Source organism: Drosophila obscura, unplaced genomic scaffold (assembly GCF_018151105.1).
Source record: "Drosophila obscura isolate BZ-5 IFL unplaced genomic scaffold, ASM1815110v1 contig_4, whole genome shotgun sequence".
NCBI classification, from domain to species: domain Eukaryota; kingdom Metazoa; phylum Arthropoda; class Insecta; order Diptera; family Drosophilidae; genus Drosophila; species Drosophila obscura.
This window is the reverse complement of record NW_024542828.1, coordinates 6035319-6048156: the sequence shown is the minus strand read 5'-3', so window position 1 is coordinate 6048156 and position 12838 is coordinate 6035319. Positions and strand designations below refer to the sequence as shown.

At 41.2% G+C, this 12838-nt stretch overlaps 2 protein-coding genes across 19 annotated transcripts in view; both read right to left on the bottom strand.

Annotated features, from left to right (window-relative positions):
• Positions 1-1880: 1880 nt before the first annotated feature.
• On the bottom strand, positions 1881-7675 carry LOC111065806 (tropomyosin-2). Of its 2 annotated transcripts, none has more exons than XM_022354228.2 (4): positions 7570-7675; positions 3952-4604; positions 3691-3868; positions 1881-2229 (listed from the first exon to the last, which is right to left on the bottom strand). In XM_022354228.2, the coding sequence occupies exons 2-4, from the start codon at positions 4543-4545 to the stop codon at positions 2147-2149; spliced, it is 855 nt and encodes a 284-aa protein (XP_022209920.1). In that variant the 5' UTR covers positions 4546-4604; positions 7570-7675; the 3' UTR covers positions 1881-2146. The 2 variants fall into 2 exon arrangements, with proteins under 2 accessions (XP_022209920.1, XP_022209921.1); XM_022354229.2 differs by lacking the exon at positions 1881-2229 and adding an exon at positions 3231-3355.
• Positions 7676-9772: 2097 nt separating this feature from the next.
• The window catches only part of LOC111065797 (tropomyosin-2), a 31672-nt gene continuing 28606 nt past the window's right edge, over positions 9773-12838 (bottom strand). For 10 of the 17 annotated variants that reach the window (XM_022354210.2, XM_041595025.1, XM_022354209.2 and 7 more), the window contains one exon: positions 10591-11537. In XM_022354210.2, coding sequence (XP_022209902.1) covers positions 10768-11537 — 770 coding nt within the window. In that variant the 3' untranslated portion in view covers positions 10591-10767. Of the gene's footprint in view, positions 10196-10590; positions 11538-11870; positions 12644-12838 lie in introns of those variants that run through there. The other 7 variants (XM_022354216.2, XM_022354215.2, XM_022354202.2 and 4 more) reach the window with 2 other exon arrangements.

Below are 12838 nucleotides of genomic sequence, written 5' to 3'. Positions count from 1 at the left end.
TGGCCGTCAACACGCCTGCTTTTTGACATACTCACCGTCGGAGTCGTACTGTTTGCACTCCATTAAATTGGTTACATTCAGACTTAGGTAATTGTTGGAGGGGCTTTCTGGGCAGAGATACATTCAATGGAAATGAAAATGTATTCATTATTTTGGTTTAAATTTAGATGCGAGTATGGGCAACATTTTAATGTGGAATTTTTGGGAGGAGTTTCTTATATTTGTTAACATAAAATAGTTTTTCCAAGTTCTGCTTAAAATTTCCACTATTTATGTGCCCTATAAGATAAGCTTTAGCTTTTAAATCTCCCTTTGCTCATTTTTATATATATTTTTATTATAATTATGCCATTCTTTTATAGGTAAAAGCTGTCAGAAAACTCTCTTTTTATTTATTTTATAAGATTATCCATGTAAATTATGCATTATGTAAATTCTCCTATTCTTTTAAGCATGATAATTAGTAGCAGTTCAGAGTTTAGTCTTTGCTTCTAATCAACCAACTCTGCTGTAAAATATGGTAGTTCGATATTAAGAATTCGCCAATTTGATTGCTCGTAAAGCTAAAATATATTTAACTACTCCCTTTCGAATTCATTGGGGGACTTATCCGCATGGAATTTTCACACATACTTACGCAGACTCAAGAGATCTTTAGCCCACTCTAATCCAAGTGTGGACCCACCTCATAATCAAAGCATAATATGGCTTATATAAATCATGACTGGGACATTATAATGTGCAATTTAATGCGCCACTTAAAGTTTTAATAACTATTTTATGGAACTGCGAAAAGAAACACTGGAAAAAAGAGATTCGAGGAAAGAGAAACACGTTACGAAGAGTTAAAGAAACGACAGTGAACGACAGATGGGGGGGAATTAAAGCCCCATTAATATGAAAGGTGAATCAATTTGGCTGACAGACAGACCTCCAGCTTCAACTCAGCGTTAACTGGATTATTGATGGTCACAGCAGCAGTAGCAGCCCACATCGATCAAATATCTCTCAAAACTGATTTTACCCTGAAGATAGGAATGGATGCTTGTATGTATACATGATATACATTTATCTGTATGTAGATCGCTAAATATTGGAACTTTCGTTATTCATTACTTTGACAATTAGCGCGGATGCTAACGATGTTGCAATGAAGGCCTCAGTCTGTGAGTCTTTCGTGATCCGTGATCCCATTTGCTGCTGCTGCTCTCAAGTGATGACGCACTTTGAGAGTTTTTGGGTTTTTCATGACACTCAAATATGGGGTTTGCCCAAAAAAAAAAAAAATGAAACCAAAAGCCTTTTGCCTTTGCATAATCAGAGCAGAGTTCGGTTCGACAATTTCTGTTAAATTTCCGGCAAAGAAAATCAAATCAAATCAAATCTCATTAAAAGCAAACATCAAACATATAATTTGTTTTTTTTAGCAAATTTTTTATAAATTTTTTTGGTATACTTTTTTTGTTTGTGTATTTTTTTTGTTTTGTTTTTGGTGTAATTTAATTATATAAGTTTCAAATTTTAAGCAAAATTCATTCTAAACAGCTTCTGTTTAATCTCTCTCTCTCTCTCTCTTATTGTGTGTCCGCTGTTTGCTTTTTTCTTAATATTTTTAAACAATTGTTTTAAAAATAAAAAATATATTTTTTTGGGGTGCTGGGATAGAAATTAACTTTTACTTTCTGCTAAATGAACTGCTTCTAAAACAGGTTCTTGTGGTTCCTCCCTGCTGCTGATGACTCCATCGATTATTTTATTGTTTTAAAAAATAAAAAAAAAATAATTAAATTAATTTGGTTTTGTTGTTGTTTTTGTTTTGTATGCTTGGTTTAGGTTACTATCAATGCTATGGCTTGGTGTTGTTGCTGTTGTTGCTGATGTTGTTGTGGTTGTTATTTATTTATTAAGAAATATATAGATTTATATAAAGAATTTAATACACAATGGATGTTGTTCTTGGTATCCTGCTGGTTTGATGTTGTTCTTGTTGATGTTGTTGTTTTCAAAATCATTTTGAGATATTCGTTTAATTTTAGTAGAGTTCCTTCCTCTCTTGTTCCTGCTCCGTTGTTGGTGTTGTTGTTGTTGTTGGTGTTGATGTTCCTCCTCGTTGTGGGTTTTAGGGTCCAGGTGTGGGTCCTGTCCCTTAGTATCCAGCCAACTCGGCGAATGTGGAGTCCATCTCGTCGGCCAGAGACTTGTACCTGTCCTTGTTGATGCCCAACTCGTCTGTGGATTGCAACAAAGAAAAAGGCAGAACGTTAGATCAGCTCGTTACTGGTTGGTATTACATGTGGGGGGGCATGTTGCAAACATTGAAATCGAACATAGAACACAGATCAATCCAATCGATTTGGTTGATTTTTTGTTGTGAGTTTAGTGGCGCGCTGTTCTGGCAAGCGTTTTTTTTTTCTATAATTTTTTGGGTTAGTTTTTGCAGAATTTGTGTGGGAAGGTGCCTTGGGAGATGGGTATGGTGTAAGTGGGGGGCTTCTATAGGGGTATTCTACGGAGTTCTATGATCTAGTAGTATCTATCTAATCATTGCAGACATTGCATGAGAGAATGAGCGAAAACCTACGCATAAAAGCAATTCTTGCATGATTTGGGGGATTGAGAGATTGATGATCATCGGTAGAGAAACATATTGACAAAGAAGGACAAAGACACGAGTGTACAGAGAGAGAGGGAGAGAGAGAGAGCTCGAGAGTCTCGTTTCGAGTGGCCTTTACGCGTAGAGAGAGAAAGAGAGAGCGAGAGCGAGAGAGTAGTGTCCGTGTGGTAGAGTGGAGGCAAAACAGAACAGGACAAGACAAGAGATCATGCCACATAAAACAAGAAAAATCTTTTGCTCATCATATATGTATGTATGTATAGATAACACCACATACACATCATAGCAACAAAATATTTGTACATATAGATAAATTCACCTGGCGTGTTGAAAGCATAATTAACTACAGCTGCAACTGGTATTTGGGTTTGTTCTGAACTTATTTTTACAGTGTACTGGATATAGGGTGGGTGTACGGGGTGTGTGGGGGGTATTTGGGCGTATAGCGGTTGACTAAACAAATTATTTACAGTGTAATTCTGTGACAGAAAATGTGGGTAAATACACTGAATTCTGTCTGGGAGGAAAAATCGAAATAATCGAAAATATATAATAAGCGGTAGGGATATACTCTTTTTTTTTTGTGGGCTGTATGGTATGGGTTCTGTGGGGTCTGTGTTTCGTATGGATTTTGTTTCTTTGTTTTTGTTTTGTTTTTTTAATATCCAGTAAGTTCGGCAAATGTCTGGTCCAAATCGTCGCAGATTGCTTTGTACTTTTCCTTCTCATTGAAGAGACGGTCTGCAAAAGGCATTTTGTTGTTTTGTTCATTTATATACAGATTATATATATATAGAGAGAGAGAGGGAGGCATAGGGATATATATATATATATATATTACATCAATTAATGTAAGCAGAGTACTAATTAATATTATTAATAATTAATTGTAAACAGATATTAATCCGTTTAGTTTAGATATATAAATATATATACAATGCGAGCATTAGTTGAAGCCTTCGGTTCGTAGAGCATCTCAGGCGTCTCATTGCGAGATATATCATGAGATCTGAATGGAAAGATAAGGCTGCTGGGGGGCGTGGGGGCTGTGGGGATATATGTGGAATGGAACCTACCTTCTAGCCTGTCCACCTCCTTCTGCAGGCGCTTCACTTGCTTCTCGGCGTGCTCGGCGCGCTGTTCGGCCTCCTTCAACTTGATGGCCAGGGTCTTCATCTCACGCTTGAATTCCTCCACGCGCTGGTTGGCCTTCTCCTCGGACACTTCCAGAGATTTCAGAGAGTTGCCGACAACCTAAGAGAGAGACAGAGAGAGGAGGAGGGAATCCAATAACTTTAATGAAAGAGAGATGGAGATGGGAGAGTGCGAGTGCCTACCTTCAACTCTTCCTCGAGCTCCATGATCTTGGCCTCGCCGGAACGGACACGATCCTCAGCAACCTCAAGCTCATCCTCAACGAAGGCCAGCTTGCGGGATACCTCATCGGACTTGGTGTCGGCATCCTCAGCGAGCATGCGGGCCTCCTTCAGCTGGTTGGTCAGCTGGTCCATGCGCTCCTCATCCTGCTGGGAGCGGTTCTCCAACACCTTGCACATACGGTTGTTCTCATCGGCCGACTGTGTGGCCTCCAGCAGCTTCTGTTGAGCGGTGGTCGAGCGTTCCTCAGACTTTTCCAGATCCTCCTCAATCTGTTGCACCTTACGGTTCTGGGTGGCAACCTCAGACTCGGTGGCGGTCAACAGTTTCTCCTTCTCCTCCAGCTCGGCGTTGGCCTTCTCCAGCTGCTCCTTGGCGGTGACCAAATCAACCTCAACCTGAACGAATTTCTTCTCCAGATCGCGCACTTCCTCATTGAGTTTGTCGGCGCGGGAGTTGGCATCCTTCGCTTGATTCTCGCAGGTATCTGCCTTGTCAATGGCATTATCCTTCTCAAGCTTCATCGCTTGCATCTTCTTCTTGATGGCGTCCATGGTGTTTGTGTTTTTTTGTTTGTTATTGGCTTAGAAGGGAAGAAAACTGGAGAAAAGCACTGCAAAACAAAAAAGTAATAGAAAATATTTTTGTGTTAGATTTCATAGTTTTTTTTTTTGTTTTAAGCTGGAAAATGGGTAAGTTCTGAATGATATCATTTCATATATATTTTTAGTATATTTTTAGATATGGCTGACACTCGTAGTTCCCAAGCTTAACCGCAAATATGCATTGGTTTGCATTGGTGTATATAGAGGGAGTCTTAAAGGGATCACTATCTGTGATCAAAACTATAAAAGAAGAGTCTTCTGCTAAGCAAATATCTTTAGATATTTATCAGTTACATATTAGAATCTAATGCTGGATAATACTTCAATATTTAGTCCCTAAATGGGAACTAATCTTCTCTCAGTGCGGCTAACCCAAAGACAATGTAAATAGTCTAAAGGAGTAACGTCCTTTAAAAGAATAGGCATTCCCATGCTATACCAACATATGGATACCCATAATATACCAATTGCTTCTGTGATCTTTCACTTGACACCTAGCCCATTCTACCCCTCCTCCAACACCTGTCAAAATGCAATTGAATATTGGGAATGTTTGCTTGAAACACTCCAGGCGCATTCGAGATCGTATCTATATCAACTATATGTATATTCACACACGTTTAAATATACTTTCGGGTGTATATGTACATATGTATGTATCTTTGAATTAAATTGAACATTTAAATGTAAACACATTTTGTTTGTCTGAACATTTATAAGCTCTAACGTAATTTTTCCCATTTTTCCATACGCCCACTCCGAGTGCGGATCCCCGGCTATGGCTATGGCGATGGCGATGGCTATTCTATATATTTATTTGCTGCACGATTCTGAAGAGTTAAAAATAAACTTTATATGCTTTTGCATGTGAAAAATATCCAGTTCACACACACACATATAGGAAAATACAGATCCATGGGCAATGCTTTTTTGGACATTGTGTGCTAAATGTAATTCTAGAGTTATACCCTCTCCCCCCCCCCATTCGAAATTTCGAAATACACACACAAATAGATATCGTAGATACATATAGAAAGACAGAGACAGAGATAGAGAGAGACAGAGATAGAGAGAGAGAGAGCAAGAGATTGCAATTTGAAAAGTTTTCGATTCTTTGGGGTCATCGGATGTGTGGGTGTGGGTATTAGGGGGTTGGGGGTGGGGTATAGGTGTATTTGTGTTCCTGCTGCCAGAAGTGGGACAAAGTCATTTATGTTGTAGTTGGCTGCTCTTTTGGAGGTCTTTCGATACTTATGACTTGGCTATAGATAGAGGCTAGAGGCTATAGGATGGATATCGGGCATATAGGGAAGGAGAGTTCGTTCTGAAAATGTAGCAGAGATCTCTGTGGAATATTGAAAGGTGTTTTGAATGAGCAGTGCTAAAAGATATATGTACATATGTATATGCATGATGTATTGAAGAATGGGTTTTGGGATTTTGGGAGGGGTAAGAGCACCGATAAAAGATGCTAAAAATAGTATTTAATCAAGGAAGTGCAGAAAGTATATGCTAATACGTGAGATATCATTAAGAGTAATTCGTAGAAGATATTAGCAGCAGAAAAGTGTCGATTCCTGCAATATTTTAAGCCAATGCTTGGAATAGTTTCTTTTTTTCGAGTATATAATAAAATTATTAGATGATTGTGCAGGTAAAATATTAGAAAAACTATTTCTAAAAATATTTTATGTATGTATGTATGTTTTATTTAATGTGAATTTAATTCCCATTTCATTCGTTCGCTTTTAAAGGGAAAAATAATGAATTAAAAATCAGACCATTTTCATCAATAAGTACAGACAAATTTTGTGGCCTTCGAGACCAAGAAAAAGCCTTCATAAATGGCAAGAAAATATTTGTTCGAATTCCGTGTGGGTGGCAGCTACATTTATCCGCTGGTTAAACATATATATCTACATAATATATACACCAATATGTATGTGTATTCTATATGTATGTATATGTAATCTGTCTGTACATCTGTGATTTCTCAATCTCTAATAATTTCCAAAGAAGCTCTTTCGCTCGCTCTCTGTCTCTCTCTCCCTAGCAGAAAAACAAACTCAAGGATAAATACGAAATTATTTCGACTGCCTGCGTCGTTTCGTTGATGTTGCTGTAGCTGTTCGTTCGGTGAGATCACAGAAAAGCTAGAAAAATGAGCAAACAGTGTGGCAAAGAGGAAAAGCTTTTTCGTCTAAGTTTCCACTGAAGTTAAAAATAAATGCGTCCGTAAGTGTTTGTGTTTGTGACAGGCAGGTGTCTGTCTGCAGTTAATTTTAAAGAATTTTTCTAGCGGAAAATGCTTGCTGTCTGTGTGTGAAAATTGTGCGTAGTGTGCATATGTATATGTGTCCCATAGTTGAGTGGAGCTTTCCCCCACATGTGTGCAAAATACACACACAAACATCATGGGCTTATGCGTGTGTATTGGTGTGCCGTCAGATTTAGTTACAAAATTCCTTATAAGCGAATTTTTTAAATGTCCGTAAAATTCATCATACAATCTCCATTGTTGAAGATTATATTTTATGGAAATTCTTCAGCGGAATTTAATTGGTTGAGTGTTTCCTTTTGATTGAGTTTTAATCACTGGGGCTTATGCAGGTTCAGTTGAATTTTGCGTCACTCTGGGAACTATTTTTATAACAATTCTTCTTTTTTATATTTAACCATTTAGTTTTCCTTTTTTTCTTTAGATATTATTTGACACATATACATATGCACATTTTTTTTTATTGGTTTTCCTTTGGGTAAAAGCAATTGAAAATTTTCGTTGGTTGAATGCATTTCGATGCAATGCACTTTTCACTATTCTGCAGGCTATTTCTTTGGGTTATTTTCTTCATGGAAAATACCAATTTTTGGTTGGCAACAAATGATGAATTTTTGAGTTATTTTATTTATTATATATTATACATATTGGTGTTAATTCTTTTGTGTGGTGCAAAATCCTGGCGTGAGACCAACCTTAGCGTTTCAAACACACTATACGCTGTCGAAACCCCGAGAACACTGATGCTGACCGAGTCGCTTAGCCCAGAAAGCGACCCCAAGAACCAACGCAAGGCAATGCACACACACACACACACACACACACACACACACAAACACAAACACACAGATTTGGGGGCCCACACCAAAGCAGTATTGAATAATTTTCCTCATTTTAAAATTTCCCATTAAAAATCTAAGCGCAAAAGCGCTTTCACAACGATCGGGTAAAATTTCCCTCAAAATTTCCCCCAAAAGCTATGTGCGCATGTGTGAGTGGTGCGCTCTCTCTGTGGATTTCGCTCTCGCTTTTCGCTGCCTGCAGTCTCTCATCGTGAAAATTATGCGTTTTGGTTTTCCTCTCCTTCTTAAATTTAAATTCAATTTATTGTTTTTACTCAGAGAATTTTCATAGAATGTGTTAGTGTATCCGTCAGATTTTCAGGCTAAAAATAGCGCATAAATATTCGATATATGTATATGCCTTGCCAAAGACAAAAAAAGAAAAGAAAGAGCACGATCTAACAAGATGAAAATCTATTTTCACTCAGAAATAAATATTGAGAAATATTTGGAATTTTGATCAAAGCTACAGACCAGTCGTCTCAGAAGTCTTTCAACTGCAGACAGCGACACAATACCCCACCATTGGATTGTTGGAATATTGGATAGGATACAGAAGAATTTATTTCATTCATTTTAATGAAAGTTTACGTTTGAGATCCATGTTCAAGTGGTTCGACTGTCCGTTTATAATTGTATATTCCAACAACAAAAAATAGCTAATCTCTATTTGGCGGGATTGTGCGGAAACATTTTCTCTTTAGACCGATTGTTAGCTATTGATAGTCGTACAATTCGTTCCCCTTAATATAAGATTTCATTCCAGGGTAATTTTCATTAGATTGCATCAGATTTTAAAACTGATTTACTATAGAAATAGACAGCCGATCATTGCTAAAGCTTATGAAAAGTTAGCTCTGACTTTTTACGTATCCAAAATCCATACAGAATTCCATCCGATCTCAGATCGTTTTTATACATTTTTAAAATGTATAAAGCTGTTCACAGACATGTATTCTCAAGTCTTAAATGCCTAGTATTTTTGTAAGATTGTTCAAAGATGTTGCCAGAATGTAATCGTCTTGAAACCCCTCTAAAAATAACCGTACGGATGGTGGTTTATATTGAATAACTCTTCGGTTCCGCCATCTTGTTTTTCCCCAAATCTTTTTGCTCATTATACATCCCATCCAGATGTTCCATTCCCAAGAAAAAAAGAAAATCTTAAGATTTTTATATGCAAAAAATTGTTTCTCTTTATTGATCAGAAAAATATTGAGAAATAAACCAAAATATACATACATACATTGATTTATTTGAATTGCTTGTTTCATAGAATTATAAAAGCTATGTCAAATTTGTAAATTTTATTTATATAGTATATATACATACATTTTCATTGGAAACATTTTGCGTACTGCCGGAAAAAACTCAAGCAATCGGGGAAATAAAGTGGAAAAATTGACATTATGCTTAGGACATCAAGCGCTATGGAGCTTTACATATATGGTTAATGTTTTGAGGGTGTACGATATAGACTGGTGGGTTAAGGGGTGTTCATTACGAAACTTCTTTACAACTATTAAGCCGGGAAATCAATTAAATGGGAAAAAGGCAGTGACTTTATTCCACACAACTCTTATTATTATTGAATGCTTTGTTTTGCTTATAATTTTTTATTATAAAATGTAATTGCTAAAAAATTTACTTTATTGTAACACTTTCGGTCTTAGTTCATAGAGTTTGATGTGTTTATATCTATGTATGTATCGCGTATGTAAATTTGTTCTGGAATGCTTAGTTGAAGTTGAAGTGTCTTGAGTGTAATGCTAAAAATAATTTGTATGTATATCGGACGTCGAAATGCTTTCAGACTCCATTTTTGTTTGGTTTTTGTTTTGTTTTTTGTAGATCGCAGGCTGCATTTGCTGTTGTTCTTGTTGTGGTTTGCTTTTATATCGTCTCAGTTATCAGCTTAGTAGCTGTGCAGGTCGGCATACTCCAGTTCCTGGGCAATAGTTTTGTACTGTTCCTTACCTTTGCTAACCTCATCTGTCATGGATAGCAGCCGATGAAGAAGAAATCAAATGAAATCAATGCCAAAAAGGTTAATGTATATTTTTATAGTTGATTGCTTTATTGCTTAGTTTGGGTACAAATAATAAATAAAAATGTTTTGAGTTAAACAGATACACAATAGTTTTTAATGATTCCTCATCGTCAGCTGCAGGCAAAATCAATCTACACACAAAGATATACACACACATGGAAATCAAAAGTACAGTACTACCGATAACAAGGCTACGGAAAACTAATGTGCGCCTATGGCTATGCTACAGTAATAAAAACAATCGATAGGCGTAGGTGTGATGGTGTTGGTGTTGTTGCTGGCAAAAGTGTTGAAAGATTTGCGCTGAGCTGAAGGGGGAGGTCGTCGTCCGTGGTCGGTACGCTTATTCCTTGAGGATGAGCTCGACGAAGGCGGTGTCGAGATCGTCTCCAATATCCTTGTAGCGCTCCTTCTCCAGGACAAGGTCGTCTGTTTGTTGAAGTGATTGAAAAATCATAAAGAAAAAACGCAAGAAAACAAAAAAAACACAAGTTAATAAAAATATTTAAAACAAATACAAATTACATTTAAAGTGAGGGGCAAGACCTGACAAAAACTGACACCTGGATGGGGGATGGGTTGGTAAAATCTGCACAAATAAAACTAAAATAATTACCTCGCTTTTTGGGTTCAAAATAAATAATAAAAATGCAGCAGCGCTGAAACTGCTTGTCAGCAGCAGCAGCATTGTTGTACGCATCGGCAAGGCAGTGCCAGTGCGCGTGGCTAGCTGTTAAGTTGGGAAATTAAAACGGCAAACGGCAAACGGCAAACAAATAAAATAAAGCAGTGGGTAAAAAGGCAGCTTTGGTTTTTTGCAATGCTTCGATTAAATGAAATTTTTAATCATATATCGGATTTCAATTAAAAATGTTTCCAAAAACGTGCTCAAAATGGTGTGTATAAAAGCAGGGCAGCATTTTGTAGCAGTTGTTGTGTCTTTTTCGTGTGTTACGCAGCAGATTCTGTTGGGGACTAGCGTCGGGGCAATGGTCGGCGGCTTAGGCTGGTGGCGCTTCGGCGGGCGCAGCCTCGGCAGGTGCAGCCTCAGCAGCTGGAGCAGCCTCGGCGGCAGGGGCAGCCTCGGCGGCAGGTGCAGCATCGGCGGCAGGAGCAGCCTCGGCAGCGGGTGCAGCTCCCTCAGCCGCAGGAGCAGCTCCTTCCGCGGGAGCAGCTCCCTCAGCGGGTGGTGCTGCTCCCTCGGCAGGTGGTGCCGCTCCCTCAGCAGCGGGGGCTGCCCCCTCAGCCGGTGCGGCAGGTGCTTCTCCCTCGGCCGGTGGCGCGGCAGCCTCTCCCTCGGCAGCTGGCACGGGCTCTGGCTCCGATCCCGGTGGTGGTGGCTCGTAGTTCTTGACATATGGCACCTCGGCACCCTCTGGGGGCAAGTCGATCGAGTACTCGAATGGTGGCGGTGGTGGTGGTGGAGGAGTGGGCTCCTTGGGTGGTGGCGTTGGCAGCTTGATCGGCACTGGCGGCTCGCCGGGTGCAGTCTCGACGACCAAGGTCGCCGGATCGATGCCCGCAGCCAGTGCAGCAGCGATGGCCGCAGCAACCTTCTCGGCCTGCTCGGCGGCCTCGGCCTCGGCCTTGGCCGCTGCTGCTGCGGCCGCTTCCGCAATGCGCGCCAGATCCTCCTCGGTGAGCTCGGGCGTGGGCGGCTTGGGGTTGCGCGGGTTCCAGAAGGGCTCCAGGCCCACAATCACATCCACGAACGCTTCGTCGAGGCTGTCGTTGATCAGGCAGTAGCGTTCTTTCTCAACGATCATTTCATCTGCAGCCCGGCCCGGCACGGCACGGCACGCGATGTTGATTATGTTTTGTGAGAAAAGCGAATATAAGCGATGGAGTAGTGCGAGATCGATGGAGGATAGAGAGCGAGAGAGAGAGAGCGTCAAGCGAAAGAGAGAGAGAAAGCATGTTGGAAAGAAAAAGCGTGTGAAAAGGAGGCAATAGAAACGATAAAACTAAAAATTAAACTTCGATCAAGTTGAGTAATCAGCGGGGACGGGTGCGGGGTTGGGACTGGGTGAGGAGGCGCACAGGAGGCGGGGCGGGCGATGCATGTTAGTGAGAGACGGAAAGGAAAAACACATTGGCCAGTTCATTAACGGCGACGAGATCCTTCTAGAGAGATCCTTGATCTATTTCATCAGTATAGAGAACAAACAACATGTCAGAGTTTGCTTCAGGCAGGTGGTGCCTCAGCGGCAGGTGGTGCCTCAGCGACAGGTGGTGCCTCAGCGACAGGTGCTGCCTCAGCGGCAGGTGCTGCATCGACGGGAGCCGCCTCGGGAGCGACGGGTGCTGCAGCGACTTCTCCTTCAGCTGGAGCTTCAGTGGGAGCAGCTGCCTCCCCTTCCGCTGGAGCTGCCGCAAGAGCAGCTTCCCCTTCAACGGGGGGAACAGCAACAGCTTCTTCTACTGGGGGCAGCATATCGCCCGGCTCGGCATTCTTCACATACGGCACCTCAGCACCCTCTGGGGGCAAGTCGATCGAATACTCGAACGGTGGCGGCGGTGGTGGTGGGGGTGTGGGCTCCTTGGGCGGTGGTGTCGGCACCTTAACCGGCACTGGCGGCTCTCCGGTGGCTGCCTCGACGAGAGCCGGGTCCAAGGTGGCCGGATCAACTCCCGCAGCCAGCGCAGCGGCCAGAGCTTCAGCGGCCAGCTCCTTGGCCCGTTCCTTGGCCTCCGCATCGGCCTTGGCCCTGAGCGCTTCCTCCTCAATGCGGGCCAGATCCTCCTCGGTAAGCTCAGGCGTTGGTGGCTTCGGGTAGCGATCATTGTAGAAGGGCGGCATGCCCATCAGCTCAACGAAGGTCCAGTCCAGGCTGTCGCCAATGAGGGCATAGTGCTCCTTCTCGACGATCGTCTCGTCTGGTTCGCAGAGTTTCGATTGGTTGGTTGGGGTGTGGTTTAGTGGTTCATTGGTTCATTGGTTAGTGGTTGCCGCGTGGCGGCGGGCGGCGGGGCATCAGCGAAAGTAGAAATTCGAATTAGAGCAGAGTTAGAGTCAAAGATCGCGAGCGAGAGAACCTTTAGTGGCCGATTGCGGGGTGGGGTTTCTGGGTA

Bases quoted from the DNA above. Each gene is read 5' to 3' on its own strand.
- LOC111065806 (XM_022354228.2), bottom strand. From the start codon at position 4,545: ATGGACGCCATCAAGAAGAAGATGCAAGCGATGAAGCTTGAGAAGGAT. The intron at 3,869-3,951 runs GTAGGCACTCGC...TCTCTCTCTTAG, and splicing joins AGCTCGAGGAAGAGTTGAAG to GTTGTCGGCAACTCTCTGAA. The intron at 2,230-3,690 runs GTAGGTTCCATT...TGCAATCCACAG, and splicing joins GGAGGTGGACAGGCTAGAAG to ACGAGTTGGGCATCAACAAG.